The following is a 17,663-nucleotide window of genomic DNA, read 5'->3' as shown; positions in this document are numbered from 1 at the left end:
TCACCTCCAGACCCACCTCCATCTTTGATCTCAGATCAACATCATTGCCGTTCTCAACACTCCAGCCCTGCCCATGTCCGTCCCCAGCAGGCCCTCTACGGGCCCATGGTTCTGGGGCTGTGTGTGGAAATATCCATGTGCTCCCACAGATTCTGGCCAGTCCTGGCCAATAGCTGTCAGTGGGGTGCCTGGGCTTCCCCTCCAAGTGGCTATGTGGGGTGATGGACTAGACCAGATTAGTGTTCCTGCCTGCTGCTCCCAGTAGCAGTTCCATGTGCAGGGGGAGATGTCCAAGAGGCATGAGTGCTTGGGCTCGTCTTCTCACCGGGGTCACTAACCCAGTCCCTGAAGCTACCCTGAGGACACTGCACTGCCTTTCTGTAGATCTCCAGCATTCTGGACATGGAGGCTGTCACCTTCAAGAAGCTGGTGAAAGGTCATGCCTACTCTGTGACTGGGGCCAAGCAGGTACCGCCTGGGTGGGGCATCTTCCCTTGGAGACTGGTTCCTGCCCCCTTGCCTGCCTGCACCTCCCTGGCTTCTGACCTAGGCCCTGGGAGGGCCTGGTCCTTCCTTGGCCTACAATACCTCTTCTGTCTCCTCTGGATACTAATCCTGTGTGTGCCTTGTCCTGCCCTGACTTACTGTCCTTCATGTTTGGGCTGCCGGCTTCCTGGTATGGGGTGGCCCAGGTGAGGTGGTCCGGGAGGGGGTGTCCTGGGGCCTGCAGGGCGGGCACTGATGGGTGCTCTGGGCCCAGGTGAACTACCAAGGCCAGATGGTGAGCCTGATCCGGATGCGGAACCCCTGGGGTGAGGTGGAGTGGACGGGAGCCTGGAGCGATGGGTGAGTCTGGGCCACTGAGGAGGCTCTGTCAGCCCAGGTGGCTTCAGGATTGAGCTGAGGGCCCATCATCATGTTATTGGATGTCGAGGGATAAGGCGGACACTCTCCTGACAAGGAGGCCCTATGCCCAGCCTGTGGACATCCTCAGGACATCTGACCCAGCCCTAATAAAGAGCCTTCTGGAACTGGGACCTCTAGGGTTGGCCTTCAGAAGGCCTGATCTAGGCTGTGCCTTCTCCCTGCAGCTCCTCGGAGTGGAACAACGTGGACCCCTACGAGCGGGAACAGCTCCGGGTCAAGATGGAGGACGGAGAGTTCTGGTGAGCAGTGCCCCCCAGCCTGGCACCACTCGGTGCCTTGCCCCCCCAACTCCCGGTCCTCTCAAACCCAGCCCGTGCTGTGCCCTGCCTGAGACCATGGCTAACCTGTGCACCTCGTCCCCCAGGATGTCATTCCGAGACTTCATGCGTGAGTTCACCCGCCTGGAGATCTGCAACCTGACGCCCGACGCGCTCAAGAGCCGTTCCATCCGCAAGTGGAACACCACGCTCTACGAGGGCACCTGGCGGCGGGGGAGCACCGCCGGTGGCTGCCGCAACTACCCAGGTGACTGGGCTCACGAGGGCCTTGGGGTGGGGTCTGGGCCCTGCTGCTTCCTGGCTTGGCAAAGCTTGCCACCTCTCTGGGCCTCAGTGTCCTCACTTGTAATGTGGGCATACGTGATTGGGCTGACCACTCAGATTGGTAGAGATTCAGTGTTATTGTAAATTCTAAAGAGCCACGCTTGCCTCTCTGTCCTGTGGCCTGTGGCCAGGGTGCTAACAAGGGAGAGAAGGGGTTGAGGCTGAGACCTTAGTCCTTCTCTGCTCTGTTGCCACCACCTTCCCATCACTCCTGCTCGTTCCCTAAGTCTTCCCTTCTCACCCACTGTCTTCCTCCCTTCTCCTTCTCTTGTATCCTTCCCTTGGGCTTCTGGAGCTGTGCCGATGACTTGGTAGACCCTGAAGTCAAGCGGTGACCAATCCTTAATGACTGCACCTCCAACAGCCATCTCCTCTGCCCTAGTTCAGCCACTGCCCAGTGGATACCTTCAACCTTGTCTTGCGCGGTCACCAACTGCTCACTTCTAAATCCAGACCTCCCACCCTCTGACCTCCCCCTTCAACTCTTCCGGCTCCCTTCCTCCACAGCCCTCGTTGGGGTGCTGGTTTGGTCTCGTTGGGCTGTCTGCTCTGTTGAACCCACTGCTTTGGTCTCTCCTTTGTCTGCCCATCTTGTCTTCTTCTCCAGGTGGGAATCCACATTCTAATCTTGTCTCTGCCAAAGTTCTCGGTCTCCTGGCCCCTCTCTCTGCTTTTCTCTCCTGGCACAACCACAGTCCCGCCGAGCCCAGCTCGCCACCTTCGGTGTGCCGGTGGCACTGGGGACACTGAATGTGGCTGGGGGGAAGGTGCACTGGGGCGGTGTTTTCCTGTAAATTCACAACCACAAACCTCAAATGAGCACTTTGTATGGTCCAGCAATTCAAGTACCGCTCTCTCCTTACACTTCCCTGGGCTTGCTCTCAGCTGAGGGCCTGGCCTTGCACGTCGCTGAAAAGACACACCTTATCCTACCAAAAAAAAAAAAACCCCACAAAACCCACTGCCATCGAGTTGATTCCAACTCATAGTGACCCCCGTTGGGTTTCCAAGGTTGTAAATTTTTGTGGAGGTAGAGGGCCTCATCTTCCTCCCATGGAGCAGCTAGTGGGTTTGAACTGTCAGCCTTCTGGTGCGCAGCCAAATGCCTTACCCACTATGCCACCAGAGCTCTTTGACCTTATCCCATGGGGGCAGGAAACTGCCCATAGTCCCACTTCCAAATCCCCCAGCTGCTCTGCACCTGTGCCTGTCTTTGCTGGCTCCCCTGTTGTGACAGTGGCAGGACGGTTTCTGCTCACGGGACCCTCTGCCTCTGCTCCCCGTTGGGTTCTGCCTGCCCCCTGAAACCGTCTGCTCCTTTGTCCGTCACTCTCTCTGTTTTGTGGCTGCAGGATCTCCCATCACCACCTCCAGTTAGGGAACTCCTGGCTTGCGAAGGAAACCTTCTCTTGTCCTCACTTCCCCACCCACTTCTCTGCTTCCCCTCAAAGCCCTGTTTCTTGAGAATTGCCGAACTCCGCTTCCTTTCTACTTCCGGTTCAGTTAACGCTTGCCAGTCCAGCTTCTAGGAGCCCTAGTGGTGCAGTGGTAAAGCATTCAGCTACTATGGAGAGGTCAGCAGTTTAAAATGTGGCAGGAGAAAGATGAGCCAGTTGGCTTCCCTAAGGATTTATAGCCTTGGAAACCCTATGGGGCAGTTCTGGTCTGTCCTGTAGGAGGGCTGTGAGTGAGACTCTACTTGACGGCAGTGGGTGTGGTTTGGGCTTTGGTTCTCTAACGATTGACAGCCTTGGAAACTCTGTGGGGCAGTTCCACTCTGTCCTCTAGGGGCGCTGTGAGTCAGAATCCACTCGGTGGGAGTGGATTTGGTTTTGTCCCCACCACCCTGCTGAAACTGGTCTTCTGAAAGTTAGCCTTCACCCCAACAGCTTCAGTGTTGCCAACATCACCCCTCCTCCTTTCTCTCATCCCGCACCCGCCAATAGTTCTCGGTGCAGCTCGCTGCCCTCTGTTTCTGGGTACGCTGCTCTTTTGAAGGGATACAGTTTCATCCCCCCGAGTGAATGACCACGTCTCCCTGTAATCTTCTGAGAAGTGCACCCTTTCCTCGCTAACCTGCAGGGCCAGCTCTGCCATCAACAGGTGGTGATTGAGTCACTGCTGAGATGGCATCAACTCATGGTGACCTTCTGTAGAACAAAGTGATGTGTTGTCTTCATGTTGTCGGCTTGCTCAAGTCCACTATCATAGCTGTCGTGTGGTGCCTTCCCACCTACGGGCTCGTCTTGCAGCGCCGGAACAGACAATATTTTGTCACGATCCAGAGGGTTCTCGTGGGTAATTTGCAGAAGTACGTTGCCAGGTCTTTCTGTCGTAGTTTGGAAGCCCCACTGAAACCTGTTTGCCATGAGTGACCCTGCTGGTAGTTGAACTATTGGTGACATAGCTTCTGGCGTCACAGCAACAGGCAAGCCATCACACCATGACAGACCGACAGACGGTGGTGAGTCATGGGCGTGCATCCTATGTGGGGGTCCGTTGCTGGACTCGCCATTCTGGCCCGAGATCTCACTGTCTGTCCGTCTGCCCCTAGCACTCTGATTTAATTGCTATAGGTTATAAGAAGGCCTGCGATTGGAGAAGGTGCATTCCTTCTTCAGGGGTCTCTTGGCTGTTCTTGGACCTTTGTTTATTTCAGGTGAATTTTAGAATCAACTTGTTAAGGAGTAGAAAAAAGAGTTTTGAGATTATTATTTGAAATTGCACTGAATCTGTAGATTGTTTTGTGGAGAAATGGCATCTTTACGGTTTTGAGTCTTTGTATTCAAGAATATGATGCATCTCCTCATTCGTTTTGGTCTTCAGTGACGTCCTTTGGAGATTTTGTTCTAAGCACTGTATGACTGTGTAGCTGTTATGAATGGTGTCCTACGATTACAGCTGACCCTTGAACAATGCACAGGGTAGGGGCGCTGACCCCCAGTGCAGCCAAAAATCTGTGTATAGCTTTGGACTTAACCCAAAAACTTAACTACCAATAGCCTACTGTTGACTGGCGGCCTTACCGACATTTTCACAGGAAGACACTCACACCCACCCTACAGATAAGTTTATTCGCTGCATGGCGTGATGGTTAGTTACTGTTCGTTAAGTGGAAATGGATCATCACAGAGGTCTTCATCCCCGTCACTGTCCTGAGGAGGAGGAAGAGGAGGGGTTGGTCGTCGTGTCTCGGGTGGTAAAGGCAGAAGAGGTGGAGGAAGTCAAAAGTACACCTGGTGTAACTTTATGGAAATATAATTTCTGTCTGATTCTTTTGCTTTTTCGGGAGCTCTGGTGGTGTAGTGCCTAAGGCATTTGACTGCTAACCAGAAGGCTGGCGGTTCAAACCCACCAGCCACTCCTCGGAAGGAAGATGGGGCAATCTACTTTCGTAGTGATGCTGCCTCAGAAACCCAAGGAGGGTTCACTGTGAGTCGGATCCGACTCGACAGCAGTGACTTTGGTTTGGTTTTTGTTTTTTCCCTTCTCTAAAAGTGTTTCTGTGTGGTACCAATATTTCTTGCACCATTTGCTTTAGTGTTGGTGCCCGTATCATAGAAGAGCATCCACGTTGTAAAGGAAGTCAAAAGCAGTCGTCAGTAATCAGAACCCTTCTGTCCGATTGTCTAACGTCAGTTTGTTTTCTGGCACTGCTTCCTGTATTTCTTCTTCATTGTCTGGTACTAGTTTGGAAGCACTCACCTCCATCATGTCTTCTGGTTCACACACATTCCTCCAGTGTGGTGTCTGGTAACTCTTGAATCTCTCCGAGATCCGTATCTTGAAACCCTTCACCCCTTCACCTTTTATGGCATGTCCTCAATCTTTTTCATGATTTCCTTGATTGATTCTCTCATAAATCCTGTGAAGTCATGCATCTGGACACAGTTTTCTTATTTATTGTTTTGGGCTTGATGGCTTTCACAGCTTTTTCTGTAACAGTGATGGCATCTTTGACGGGATATTCCTTCCAGACTTTCACAAAGTTCTCTCTATTGGGATTTTTTCCGACAGAGAAGACACAATCCTTTCCATAGAGTGCTGTGTGTGATGTGCCTTAAAAGTCTTTATGACCCCCTGGTCTAGATGCTGAATTAGAGATGTCTGGGCACAAGTAAGCCACTTTGATGCCTTAGGGGTTAAACTCATGGCATTCTGTGGGACCAGGGGCATTGCCCAATATCAAGAGAACCTTAAAAGACAAGGTGCTACCTGACTTCAGGGCCAAAGCATCGATGGAACCAATTCAGAAAAGCCTTCTTGTTATCAGTCCTGTTGTACAACCCAAACACTGGCAGCTGGGGCTGGTCTTTTCCCTTCAAGGCTCAAGGGTTAGCAGCCTTATAGATAAGGGCAGTCCTTCCCATAAACTGACTGCATTTGCACAAAACACTAGAGTTAGCAAGGGTTCCAATTTCTCCATAGCCTCTCTAGAACTTGTTATTTTTAACTTTTTTAATCTTAGCCATCCTTGTTGTTGTTGTTGTTATGTGCCATCGAGTCAGACCCAACTCATAGTGACCCCTCCTTGGGTTGCCGAGGCAGTATCACTACAGAAGTAGATTGCCCAACCTTCCTTCTGAGGAGTGGCTGGTGGGTTTGAACCAGCAGCCTTCTGGTTAGCAGTCAAGTGCCTTAGGCATTATGCTACCAGAGCTCCCCTTAGCCATCCTAGTGGGAATTAAATGGTATCTCATTGTGGTTTTTATTTGCGTTTCTATAATGGCTAATGATGCTGAGCGTCTTTTGGTCTGTTGGCCATTTCAGTGTCCTATTTGATGAAGTGTCTGTTCATGTTCTTTGCCCATGTTCTTTGTCTTTTTATTGTTAAGTTGTAGAAATGTTCTCTATATTTTAGATACCAAACAAACCAAACTCACTGCTGTTGAGTCAGATCCAACTCATAGCAACCCCTCCTTGGATTTCCAAGGCGGTATCACTACAGAAGTAGATTGCCCAATCTTCTTTCTGAGGAGTGGCTAGTGGGTTTGAACTGCCAGCCTTCTGGTTAGCAGTCAAGTGCCTTAGGCATTATATCACCAGAGCTCCTAGATATTTAAGAGATTAGATCCTTATTGATTATATCATTCCCAAAAATTTTTTCATTGTCTGTAAGTTGTCTTTTTACTCCTTTGATAAAGTTTCTGATGAACATAGTACTTTAGCTTTTATAAGGTTATCTATTTTGTTTTCTGCTGTGTGTTTTATTGTTGTATTATGAAGATTGACCTTTCTTAAAAAAAAATTTGTTGTGTTTTTGGTGAAAGCTTATGTGGTAAATTAGGTTCCTATTGACAATTTCTATACAAATTGTTCAGGAGCTCTGGTACCATAGTGCCTAAGGCACTTGACTGCTAACCAGAAGGCTGGCGGTTCAAACCCACCAGCCACTCCTCGGAAGGAAGGTTGGGCATTCCTACTTCTGTAGTGATACTGCCTCGGAAACCCAAGGAGGGGTCGCTATGAGTCGGGGCTGACTCGATGGCAAATAACAACAACAACAACATACAAATTGTTCAGTGCATTAGTTACATATTTCACAATGTGTTAACATTCTCTTTAATTAATTGCCTTCTGGTTGCTTCATTTCCAATGTTCTAGTTTCCCTGCCCCTTATCTTGTCATCTTTGCTTTGGAGTGAATGTTGACCTTTGAGGCTCATATAAGTGTTTTTTAATAGCATACTGTACTTAACGGTTAATATCCTTTATTTTGTGTGTCACGGTTGTTTTGCTAAAAGGTGATCTCAAAGGACAGTTTTAGTTCAGAGTTTAAAGACTGTCTCAAGGCAGTAGTCTCAGGGAGTCCTTTGGACTCAACTGACCCAGTTAGCCCAGACTTTTTAAGAATTTGAGTTCTGCTCTGGGTCTTTCTCCTCTTCTGTCAGGGCTCATCTATTGAGGCCTTGATTAGAATGGTTGATAGTGGTAGCTGGGCACCATCAAGTGCTTCTGGTCTTAGGGGAGATGAGGCCTTGGTTCATATAGGCTATTAGCCCTGCAAACTAGTTTCTTCTCTGAGACGTTGGTTTCCCTCTTACTCTTTTGCTCCTGACAAGTTGAGACCAAAAATTGTATCTTAGATGACTGTTCACAAGCTTTTAAGACCCAGACACTGCTTGCCTCACTGGGAGGTGAATGTTGGAACTATCTGATGCCAATTGACTGAGTTGTCCCACGTGACTAAGGACCTAAGTGTGAAGATTAACTTTTGATGTTAAATATCTTTAATGGCTATAGGACTATTCAGACTTTACATTTTTTCTTGAACCTATTGTGATAAGTTGTATTTTCTAGGAATTTATTCATTTCATCTCTTTTCAAAGTTATTAGTGTAAAATTAACCTTAATTATTACTCTCAAAATCATTGGTAATTATAATTCAGATAAATGTGAGTCCTTTTACATTCATAATTACATCCTTTTTTAATTCATAATGTTGCTTATTTGTGCCATCTCACCCTTGAGAAGTTTATCAATATTGTTAGTCTTTATAGAAAAGAACTTTCAACTTTGTTGATCTTTTGTGTCATATTTTTATTTTCTGTTCATTAAAATTCCTTCTAATTTTTTAAAATTTATTTTTAGCCCTTATTTTTATGACTTCTTAAATTAGATATTTAGCTTATCAATCTGGATTTATTTTTCTTTAAATATAAATACGTAAGGCTATACATTTCCCTCCAAGTGTATCTTTAACTGTATTAAACAATTTTGATATGGAGTGGTATTTTTAAATTGAGGTATAATTCACATACCATAAAATTCATGGCCTTCAAGTGCACAGTTCACTGGTATTTAGTACACTCACAAGTTGTGCAGCCTTCACCACTACTTACAGAACATTATTTTCACCCTGAAAAGAAACTTTGTACCCAATAACAGTCACTCCCTACTTCCCCTCCTGCCAGTTTCTGGCAACCACCAGTGTACTTTCTGTCTCTGTGGATTTGCCTGTCCTGGACATTTTGTATAAGTGGGATCATACAACATGTGGCCCTTTGCGAGTGGCTTCTTTCACTCGGTGCAGGCAGACTTTGGAGACACTGTGTGTTTGGTTCTAGGCCACCGCAGTAAAGCGAGTATCACCATAAAGTGAGTCATGTGAATTTTTGGGTTTCCCACTGCATATAAAAGTTAGGTTTGCACTACACTGTGGTCTGTTAAAGGAGCTTTGGTGGCACAGTGCCTAAGGCATTTGACTACTAACCAGAAGGCTGGCAGTTCAAACTCACCAGCCACTCATGGAAGGAAGACTGGGCAATCTACTTCTGTAAAGATTTACCACTTCAGAAACCCAATGGGGGTTGCTATGAGTCAGAATCAACTCAATGGCAGTGGGTTTGGGTTTGGTTTTGGTAGTCAGTATTAAGTGTACAGTAGCAGTATGAAAAAGCTTGAAGTTGCCGCAAACTTTAATTTGTAAAAAAACAACAACAACGTATCTGCAAAGCCCAATGAAGCAAAGTGCAGTTAGACGAGTGCCTGTATCGTGTTTTCAGGGTTCATCCGTGTTGCAGTATATACCAGTACTTCATTTCGTTTTATGGCTGATTAGTATTGCGTTGTGTGGATGGACCACATTTGTTCATCCATTCATCTGCTGATGGACATTTGGGCTGCTTTCACTTTTTGATTTTTATTAATGATGGTGCCATGAACATCCATGTACCAGCTTTTGTGTGAACATGTCTTCCGTTCCCTTGGGTGAATAACTAAGAGTGGAATTGCTGAGTCAGACGTTAATTCTGTATTTAACTTTCTGAGGAACTACCCACCTGTTTTCCAAGCTGCTGGGCATTCTCCGTTTCCATCAGCAATGTAGGAGGCTTCCAGTTTCCTTCTTTTTTCTTGGTCAGTCCTAAAGATTTGGCAATTTTTGTTTTTAAATCTTTCTGGTTTGGTTGACCTTGTCTGTTGCTCCCCTGGTCTCTGCTGGTAGCTCTTTGTCATTCATTGGTGTTTGAGTCTTTATTACTTCCTTCTGCTTGTTTTGGGTTCTCTCTCTCTCTCTCTCTCTCTCTCTCTCTCGTTTCTTAAGGGAGAAGCTTAAGTCACTGCAGATCTTTGAGCTCTGGTGGTGCAGTGGATAAAGCATTTGGCCCCTAACTAAAGGATCGGTGGTTCACATCCAGCAGCTGCTCTGCGGGAGAAAGATGAGGCAGTCTGCTTCTGTAAAGATACAGCCTTGGAAACCCAGTGGGGGTCTCTGAGTCAGAATCGACTCATTGGCAGTGGGTTTGGTTTTTTGGTGTAGGTACAGTGTTTTACTTCCCAGTTTGTGTGGCTTCTCATTCTCATCATCATTTCTGTTTTTGAGAGATTGTTTAGAGGAGCCCTGGTGGCACAGTGGTTAAGTATTTGGCTGCTAATGGAAAGGTCCACGGGTGAAATCCACCAGCCACTCTGCAAGAGAAAGATGTGGTATGTGCTTCAGTAAAGATTTACAGCCTTGGAAACTCTGACAGGGGCAGTTTTACTCTGTCCTATACGATTGCTGGACTGAGATGCATCTCACACAAGCCTTGGGATTTCCAGTAACCTCATGTGCATTCAAAAGCTGGACAGTGAGCAAGGAAGACAGAAGGAGAATTGGTGCATTTGAATTACAGTGTTGGTAAAGAATATTAAGCACACTCTGGACTGCTAGAAGAATAGACAGACCTGTCTTGGAAGAAATATAGCCAGAATGCTCCTTAGAAGTGAGGATGGTGAGATTTTGAGTCATGTGCTTTGGACGTGTGATCAGGAAGGACCAGTCCCTGGGTGTCCTGGTTCCCTGCTGCCGCTCTGACAGGATTCTTCTACAGATGGGATGGCTTGAAGAAACAGGAGTTTGTTCTTACAATTCGGAGGCTTTAAGCCCAAGTTCAAAGTGCCAGGCTCTAGGGGCTGGGTGAAAGCCCCTCAACCTTGGGGTCCAGCTCTGCCTCCTGCTCCCGGCCCACTGGAGCTAGAGGCGTTTCTTCACTCAGACAGCTGCTGGCTGCTGAGGCTGAGAAGCCCCAAGATTGACAAGTCAAAAGGCACAGTCCCGATGTTACCAAACCACACAGCAGGCCATTAATTTAAGTCCATTGTAAGTCCCAAGGTCAGCAGAGCTTGGCAGGCTGCTGAACGACGACATTGCTACATGCAGGGTCCAAACGTGCCTTAAGTTAGAGACTATCCACAAGGCTACTCCTTATATACGGGAAGCAGACCACGTCCTAAAGGCAGCTACTCAGCTGCTTGTGGTAGAGCCCACCATGGAGTTGATTGCCACTCTCATCACGGAGAATAACTACCACCAGCTGCCCAGCCACTCAACCAGGCCCAGCCGAGTTGACATACAAATTTAACCACCACCAAGACCCTCAAGCAGGTGGATTGACACAGTGGCTGCAACAATGGGCTCAAACATGGCGACAGTTGTGAGGACGGCGCAGGACCGGGCAGGGTTTCGTTCTGCCATCACTGAGTCAGAAGTGGCTTGATGGCAGTGGGTTCATTGTTCAGGGGAGTGCGTTTTTTTAATTGGGATTTGGGTGAAAGTTTACAGAGAAAATTCATTTTCGTACAGCAGTTCATGCACATTTTGTCTCATGACACTGACTGGCGTTCCCCACGTTGTAACAGCTCTCTGCCCACTTCCTCCCCATAGTTACCTCTTCCCTGTGTCCTTCCCTTCCATGCACTCTGACCCCCCCAAGCTGTCTCCCTGTGCAAACACTGCCCTTCCGTTCTCTATTGATCGCTCCGAGGAGTGTATCTGCCTGATGTAAATGTTCACCCCACATGCCTGTCTGTTTTTTGGCTGGAAGCCACAGGAGTGAGTTCAGTTGCAGACCTGAGGGGTGGCTAGGGGCCATAGTCTCGGGGATGCCACCAGGCTCCATCAGACCAGTAAACCTGTTCTTTTTTATGATTTTGAGCTTTGTTCCACATTGTTCTCCCACTCTACCCAGGATCTCCTGCACTGATCACTTCCATGTAGTAGACAGTGGTAGCCAGGCACCATCTAGTTCTTTTGGTCTCATGGTCATATAGTCTGGGAGGGAGTATGTTTTTAAATTTCTAAATGTAGGGTTGTTATTTTTTTCACTAGTTTGTGGCCATTACTGCTGATTGCTGACTTAGTTTCTCTATTCATTGCTCACAGTGATCAGAACTTGTCATCTGTCTACGATCATGGCTTGGACATGAGCAGATACTGGTTCTGTGGCCCAGTGTGTAGTGAGTTCCTGTGTACTCTGTGTAAAGACTGGCTGACACACGTGTGTATGATGGGTCATGCTCTCCTAAATACCTGAAACGTGGTCGTTTGCTTAACTCTCCCACCAGCCCTGCAGGGTTGGTACTGTTGTTAGCCTTATCTTACAGGCAGGAAAACTAAGGTGCAGAGAGATTGAGTGATTTGCCCAAAGCCACCAAGCTAATCACCAGAGCTGGAATTAGAGCCCAGTCAGTGGGCCCTAGATTCGGTTCTCTGGACCAGTACACAGTCCTCTAAGTGTCAGGGGAATGTTCAGGACTGTTCATTACATCACAGTGTTGACTGGTTTATCTGCTTGTTAATCTGTCAGCTGGTGGGAGAGGGATGTACGGTCCCACAGCATCCTGGTGGCTGTGCCAGTTTCTCCCTGTATTTCTATCAGTTCTTTTTCTTCCTGTATTTCCAGCTATGATATTAGGTATCTCGAGTTTGGAGGTTTTGTGTCTTCCTAGTGAATTTGGTCTTTTTGTTTGTTAAATTCAGAGACCTTCATCTCTGATAGGGCTGTTTTCTTTCAAGTCTGTTATTTCAAACAGTGTTTCCTTGTTTTTTTATTGTGATTTGGGTGGAAGTTTACAGAGCAAATTCACTGTCCACTCAGTACAGTTCGTAGACATTTTGTTTCCTGACGTTGATTGCAATCCCCATAATGCAACAGCTGTCTTCCCACTTCCCCCCTGTGGTTACCTGTTCCCTGTGCCCTTCTTTCCCATGCATGCCTGTCCTCTGAGCTGGCTCCCTGTGCAAACACTGCCTTTCTGATCTCCCATGGTTGATTGTTCTCAGGAGGGTACGTACCTGGTGTAAATGTTCACCTTATGTGCCTGTCTGTTGTTTGGCTGGATGCCAGAGGACTGAGTTCAGTTTCAGGCCCCAAGAGTCACCAGGGGCCATAGTCTTGGGAGTTTCACCAGTCTCAATCAGACCAGTCAGCCTGGTCTTTTTTTTTTTTTTTTAATGATTCTGAGTTTTGTTCCACATTTTTCTCCCACTCTATCTAGGATCTCCAATTTTGATCTCTTTCCAAGTGGTTGGCAGTGGTTGTTGGACACCAGCTAGTTCTTTTAGTGTCAGGGTCATGGGGCTGAGTTCCCATGTCCCACGAGTCCTTTGGACTAATTGTTTCCATGTATCTTTGATTTTCTCCACTCTTCTGTGCTCTGGACGAGGAGAGACCAATTGTTGCATCTTAGATGGCCTCTCGCAGGCTTTTAAAACCGCAGTCACTAGCCACCAAAGTAGGATGTAGAACAATGTTTTTGTGTAGGATGTTTTGCCAGTTGAGCTTGATGTCTGCATGACCGTCATCCCAAGCCCACAGACCCAGAGGCTCACTCCCTCAAGGCGTTTGGCTGTGGGTAAGAACTTTTGATAACTTTGCCCTCTGTTAGCTCATACATACTGCCATCGAGTTGTTTCCAACTCATAGCGACCCCTCCTTGGGTTTCCGAGGTGGTATCTCTACGGAAGTAGATTGCCCAACCTTCCTTCCAAGGAGTGGCTGGTGGATTTGAAATGCCAGCCTTCTGGTTAACAGTCAAATGCCTTAGGCATTGCACCATCACAGCTCCCATTATATTATACATATGGACGTTCTTACATATACGTATGAGAAATGTCATCTGCCAAACTTACATATTTCCTTTTGCCCACCCATACCTGGTCATGTTGCCTGTCTACCTCAGCACCCACCTGTACATTAGTGTTTGTTATTAGTGATAACTCAGTATCGTGTGTATAAAACTATTTACCTTTGCTGTCTGTACCTCTTGAGTACATATTTCAGCCAACGTTAAAGTAGCTGTTCCTGTTATTCTTGGGCTATCATTTTTGTGGTCTTTTTCTCATCTTTGATGGTGTTTTAGTTGCCAACCCTTGTAGCCAGCGTACAGCTGCGTTTCTTTAAAAATTCAATCTGAAAAACTGTGTTTTCATTGGAGAGTTGAGTCCGTTTGCACTCAGAGAGATTACTGATGTATTTGTACATCAGCCAACGTCCAGTGAGTCTTCTGTTTGTCCCTCTGTTATGTTGCTTTTGGATTCCGTGGGTCTTTCTCTCCTCATTCCAGTTCATTCACCTTGGCTAGTTCAGAAGACACAGGCTCTGTTTCTAGCCTTTCTCTGGCTTTACATAAGATCTTGCTGAACAGATTCCAAAGTTAGTTCATCAGTGTCTTTATCCTTGATCTGAACAATGCAAAGAACTCAGAGTAACTGTGATTGTCCTTTTGTTTTAGACACTATTAAGAGCTACTAACATTCGAAACTGTATTTCCCTGCCATAAACTTAACGTTATTATTGTTGTTTGATTCGGCCCATGTTTCTCTGGGTTTCCTGACAGTATTTTTGCTTACCAGTTCCAGATCTTCATCCGAGATCACTTTCTGTCTTCCTGAAGTTTGTCTGTTGTTTGATTTCTTTTAGCAGGGGTTGTCTGGTGGGAAACCTTAATATTGATCTAAAATGCCTTTATTTCATGCTCATTCATGACAGCTTTTCTGGATATACGATTTCATGTTGACATTACTGTTGGCCCACTGAAGATACTGTCACTCTGTGTTTTGCTTCTCTTGTTGCTATTGCAAGTCAGCAGTCTGTCTGTCCGTCTGTTGAAGTGGTTTGTCTTTCCTCTTTGCCTGCTTCTAAGGTTATTTTTTCCTTTGCTTTTCCTGCAGTTTCCCTATGTGTTGAGGTATGAATTTCTTTTTATGTATCCTGCCCTGGATTTGTTGAGGTTCTTGGGTCTGAGGATTGATGTCTTTTAACAGTTCTGGAAAATTAAAATTCTTAGCTATTACCTTTTTTTTTTTTTTTCCCTTAAATTGTGATTTGGGTGAAAGTTTACAGAGCAAATTCATTTTCCATTCGACAGTTCATACACATTTTGTTTCATGACCCGAAAAAAAAAATTAAAAAACCTCACTGCTGTTGAATCGGTCCCGACTCATAGCAGCCCCTCCTTGGGTTTCTGAAGCGGTATCTCTGTGGAAGTAGATTGCACCATCTTCCTTCTGAGGAGTGGCTGGTGGGTTTGAACCGCCAGCCTTCTGGTCAGCAGTGAAAGCTGCAGTTCCCACAGTGTAGCAGCCCTCTTCCCACTTCCCTGCTATTGTCTCTTCCTCCCTGTGTCCTTTCCTGTGCATCCTGTCCTCTGAGCTGTCTCCCTGTGCAAGTACCCAAATGCTGCCCTTCTGATCTCCCAAGATTGACTGTTCTAAGGAGTGTGCCCCTGGTGTAAATGTTTACTTTATACGTCTGTCTGTTTGGCTGGAAGTCACTGGAGTGAGTTCAATTCCAGGCCTGAAGGCTGATGCCTAGGGTTATCTTTTAGAATATTGCTTCCTTCCCATTCTTTTTAGTGTTTCCTCCTGGAATTCCAATAAAACGTAAGCTGGCCTTACTCAGTCCTCTGTGTCTCTTAATGTAGACATCCCACCTCCTCATCTCTCTGGATGGCAGTGGGAGTTTCTTAAACTCATTCTCTAAGTCACTACTTTTTTTTTTTTTCTGCATCTGATCTGCTGCTTAATCCTTGTAACAAGTGCTTCGTTTCAATCTTTTTATTTTATTTTATTTATTTATTTTTTTTTTTAATTTTTTTTTTTTTTTATTAGGATTTGGGTGAAGATTTACAGAGTAAATTCACTTTTCATACAGCAGTTCACATATACTTTGTCTCATGTCATTGACCAAAATTTACAATGCAGCAGCTCCCCTCCCACTTCCTCCCCATAGTTACCTCCTCCCAGTGTCCATCCCTTCATACTCTTCGAGAGGCCCATTGTCTGCCAACCCTGTATATGTCAATCTTTTTATTTTTTAATTTCTAGATGTTTTAATGGGAGCTCTGGTAGCAGCATGGTGCCTAAGGCACTTGACTGCTAACCAGAAGGCTGGAGGTTCAAACCCACCAGCCACTCCTCAGAAGGAAGGGTGGGCAATCTATTTCCATAGAGATACTGCCTCGGAAACCTAAGGAGGAATCACTATGAGTCAGGTCTGACTCAACGGCACATAACAACAACAACAACAACAACAACAAGATGTCTTGATGGATCCTTTTCAAATCTGTTCATGCCTTGCTCATATCGCAAGCTTCTCATTTATTTCTTTAACGTAGCTAACGCAGCCTGTTAGGTTCTGTCTGATAACCCAGTATCCAAAGTCTTAGTGCGTCAGCTTCTGTCTGTCGTGGCCGCTGGCTTTCCATGGTTGTGCCTCGTTTCCTTGTACGTTTAGAGATTTTTGAATCATTTGGTCTAGAAGTTCATCTACGGGTGGCTGTTGTTTTATTTTGCCATGAAGTTCATGTACCATGAGATGAACCGTTTTAAAGTGAACAAGTCAGTGGTGTTGAGTGCTTCCACAGAGTCCCACCCGTCTCATCTGTAACATTTTCATCCCTTAAAATGAAACCCTGTTAGCAGTCACTCCAAAGCCCTCCCTCCCCCACCCTGGAAACATCCATCTGCTTTGCGTTTCTGTGGACCTGTGCATTTGGGATACTTCTTGCGAATGGATTCATACGATGTGGTACCTTTTGTGCCTGGCTTCCTGCACTTAACGTGGTATTTCCGTAGTATGTATCTGCACCCTATTCCTTTTTATAACTGGATAAACCCACTACCAGTCGAGTCAATTGCGACTCATAATGACTCTATAGGACAGAGTAGGACTGCCCCATAGGCCTTCCTAAGCTGCCATCTTTATAGGAGCAGACCGTCACATCTTCCGCGGAGCGGCTGGTGGGTGCCAACTGTGGACCCTTCTGTTGACAGCCGAGCACTTAACCACTGCACCACTAGGGCTCATGCTGGCTGAATAAAACCAGAATTTGCATCCATTTGTGGGAATTCTTGGAGTCCTGGGATGAGGTTAGGTATTTCCAGACAGAATTTCCATGTGTTTCTGTCAGTCACCTGGAAATGGTGCCAACCCAGGGCTCTTGTAAAAGTAAATTTTCTGCTGAAGGTTTCCTTGACCTCGCAGGGAACGTGCATTCAAGCTGCAAACCTACATGGTTATAAATTCCCAGGGAGAATGTGTTTTTCCCTTTCCTCCAGTGGGGTCTGTCTCTTGCCTGCATACTGCTGGTGTTCCCCATGGGGGGGTCCCTGTCTTACTGCCAGAATCGTCTATGGGATTTTCTCCCCCTTGGGTCAGCCCCCCACACCCAGTCTCTGGGTCTCCAGGGACCAACAGGAGGCCTTGGCATTGTTTCCTTGCTGGGTGCCATTTTCCATTTTGCTTTGTGGAGGGAGGACGCTGTGGCTTGGTTATGCAGGTAACAGCAGGTTTTGCATATTTTTATCCAGCACTTGGCGGTCTTTTACTCAAGAGGGTTGCTCAGGCAGCTAAAAAAAATTAGCCAACTGCCAGAAATGGAAGGCCTCCATCTTTCACCGCCCCCGCCGGATGGTGACCTCCTCTCAGCCCGCCCCCACCTCCCCCACCCCCTTTCTCTCTTGACTTCTAAGATAGTCTCAAGGAGCCTTGGTGATGCAATAGTTAAGCGCTCAGCTGCTAACTGAAAGTCCAGTGATTTGAACTCACCAGCCTCTCTGTGGGAGAGAAGACTTGGCCCTCTGCTCTTGTAAAGGTGACAGCCTTGGAAACCCTATGGGGCAGTTCTTAACTCTGTTCTCTAGGGGCGCTGTGACTCTGAATTGACTCCATGGCAGTGGGTGTGGTTTGGTCTTTGCTTCTGTGAAGATTGACAGCCTTGGAGACCCTGTGGGCAATTCCACTCTGTCCTTTAGGGGCGTTGTGAGTCAGAATTGACTTAATGCGGTGGGTTTGGTTTGGGTTTTGTTTTTTCTGTAAAGATTGTAGCCTTGGAGACCCTACGGGGCAGTTCCACTCTGTCCTCTAGGGGC

General features: G+C 46.7%; 1 protein-coding gene across 1 annotated transcript in view; it reads left to right on the top strand.

Annotated features, from left to right (window-relative positions):
* The window catches only part of CAPN1 (calpain 1), a 32,273-nt gene that overhangs the window by 4,511 nt on the left and 10,099 nt on the right, over positions 1 to 17,663 (top strand). Inside the window, exons 6-9 of the mRNA XM_007944778.1 lie at positions 385 to 468; positions 761 to 846; positions 1,092 to 1,166; positions 1,292 to 1,452. Of these exons, the coding sequence (XP_007942969.1) occupies positions 385 to 468; positions 761 to 846; positions 1,092 to 1,166; positions 1,292 to 1,452 (406 nt within the window). The remainder of the gene's footprint in view (positions 1 to 384; positions 469 to 760; positions 847 to 1,091; positions 1,167 to 1,291; positions 1,453 to 17,663) is intronic.

The sequence above is a fragment of the Orycteropus afer genome, unplaced genomic scaffold, assembly GCF_000298275.1.
Source record: "Orycteropus afer afer isolate SDZICR_OR568_19922 unplaced genomic scaffold, OryAfe1.0 scaffold00130, whole genome shotgun sequence".
NCBI lineage: Eukaryota > Metazoa > Chordata > Mammalia > Tubulidentata > Orycteropodidae > Orycteropus > Orycteropus afer.
This window is presented reverse-complemented; position numbering and strand designations above follow the sequence as displayed.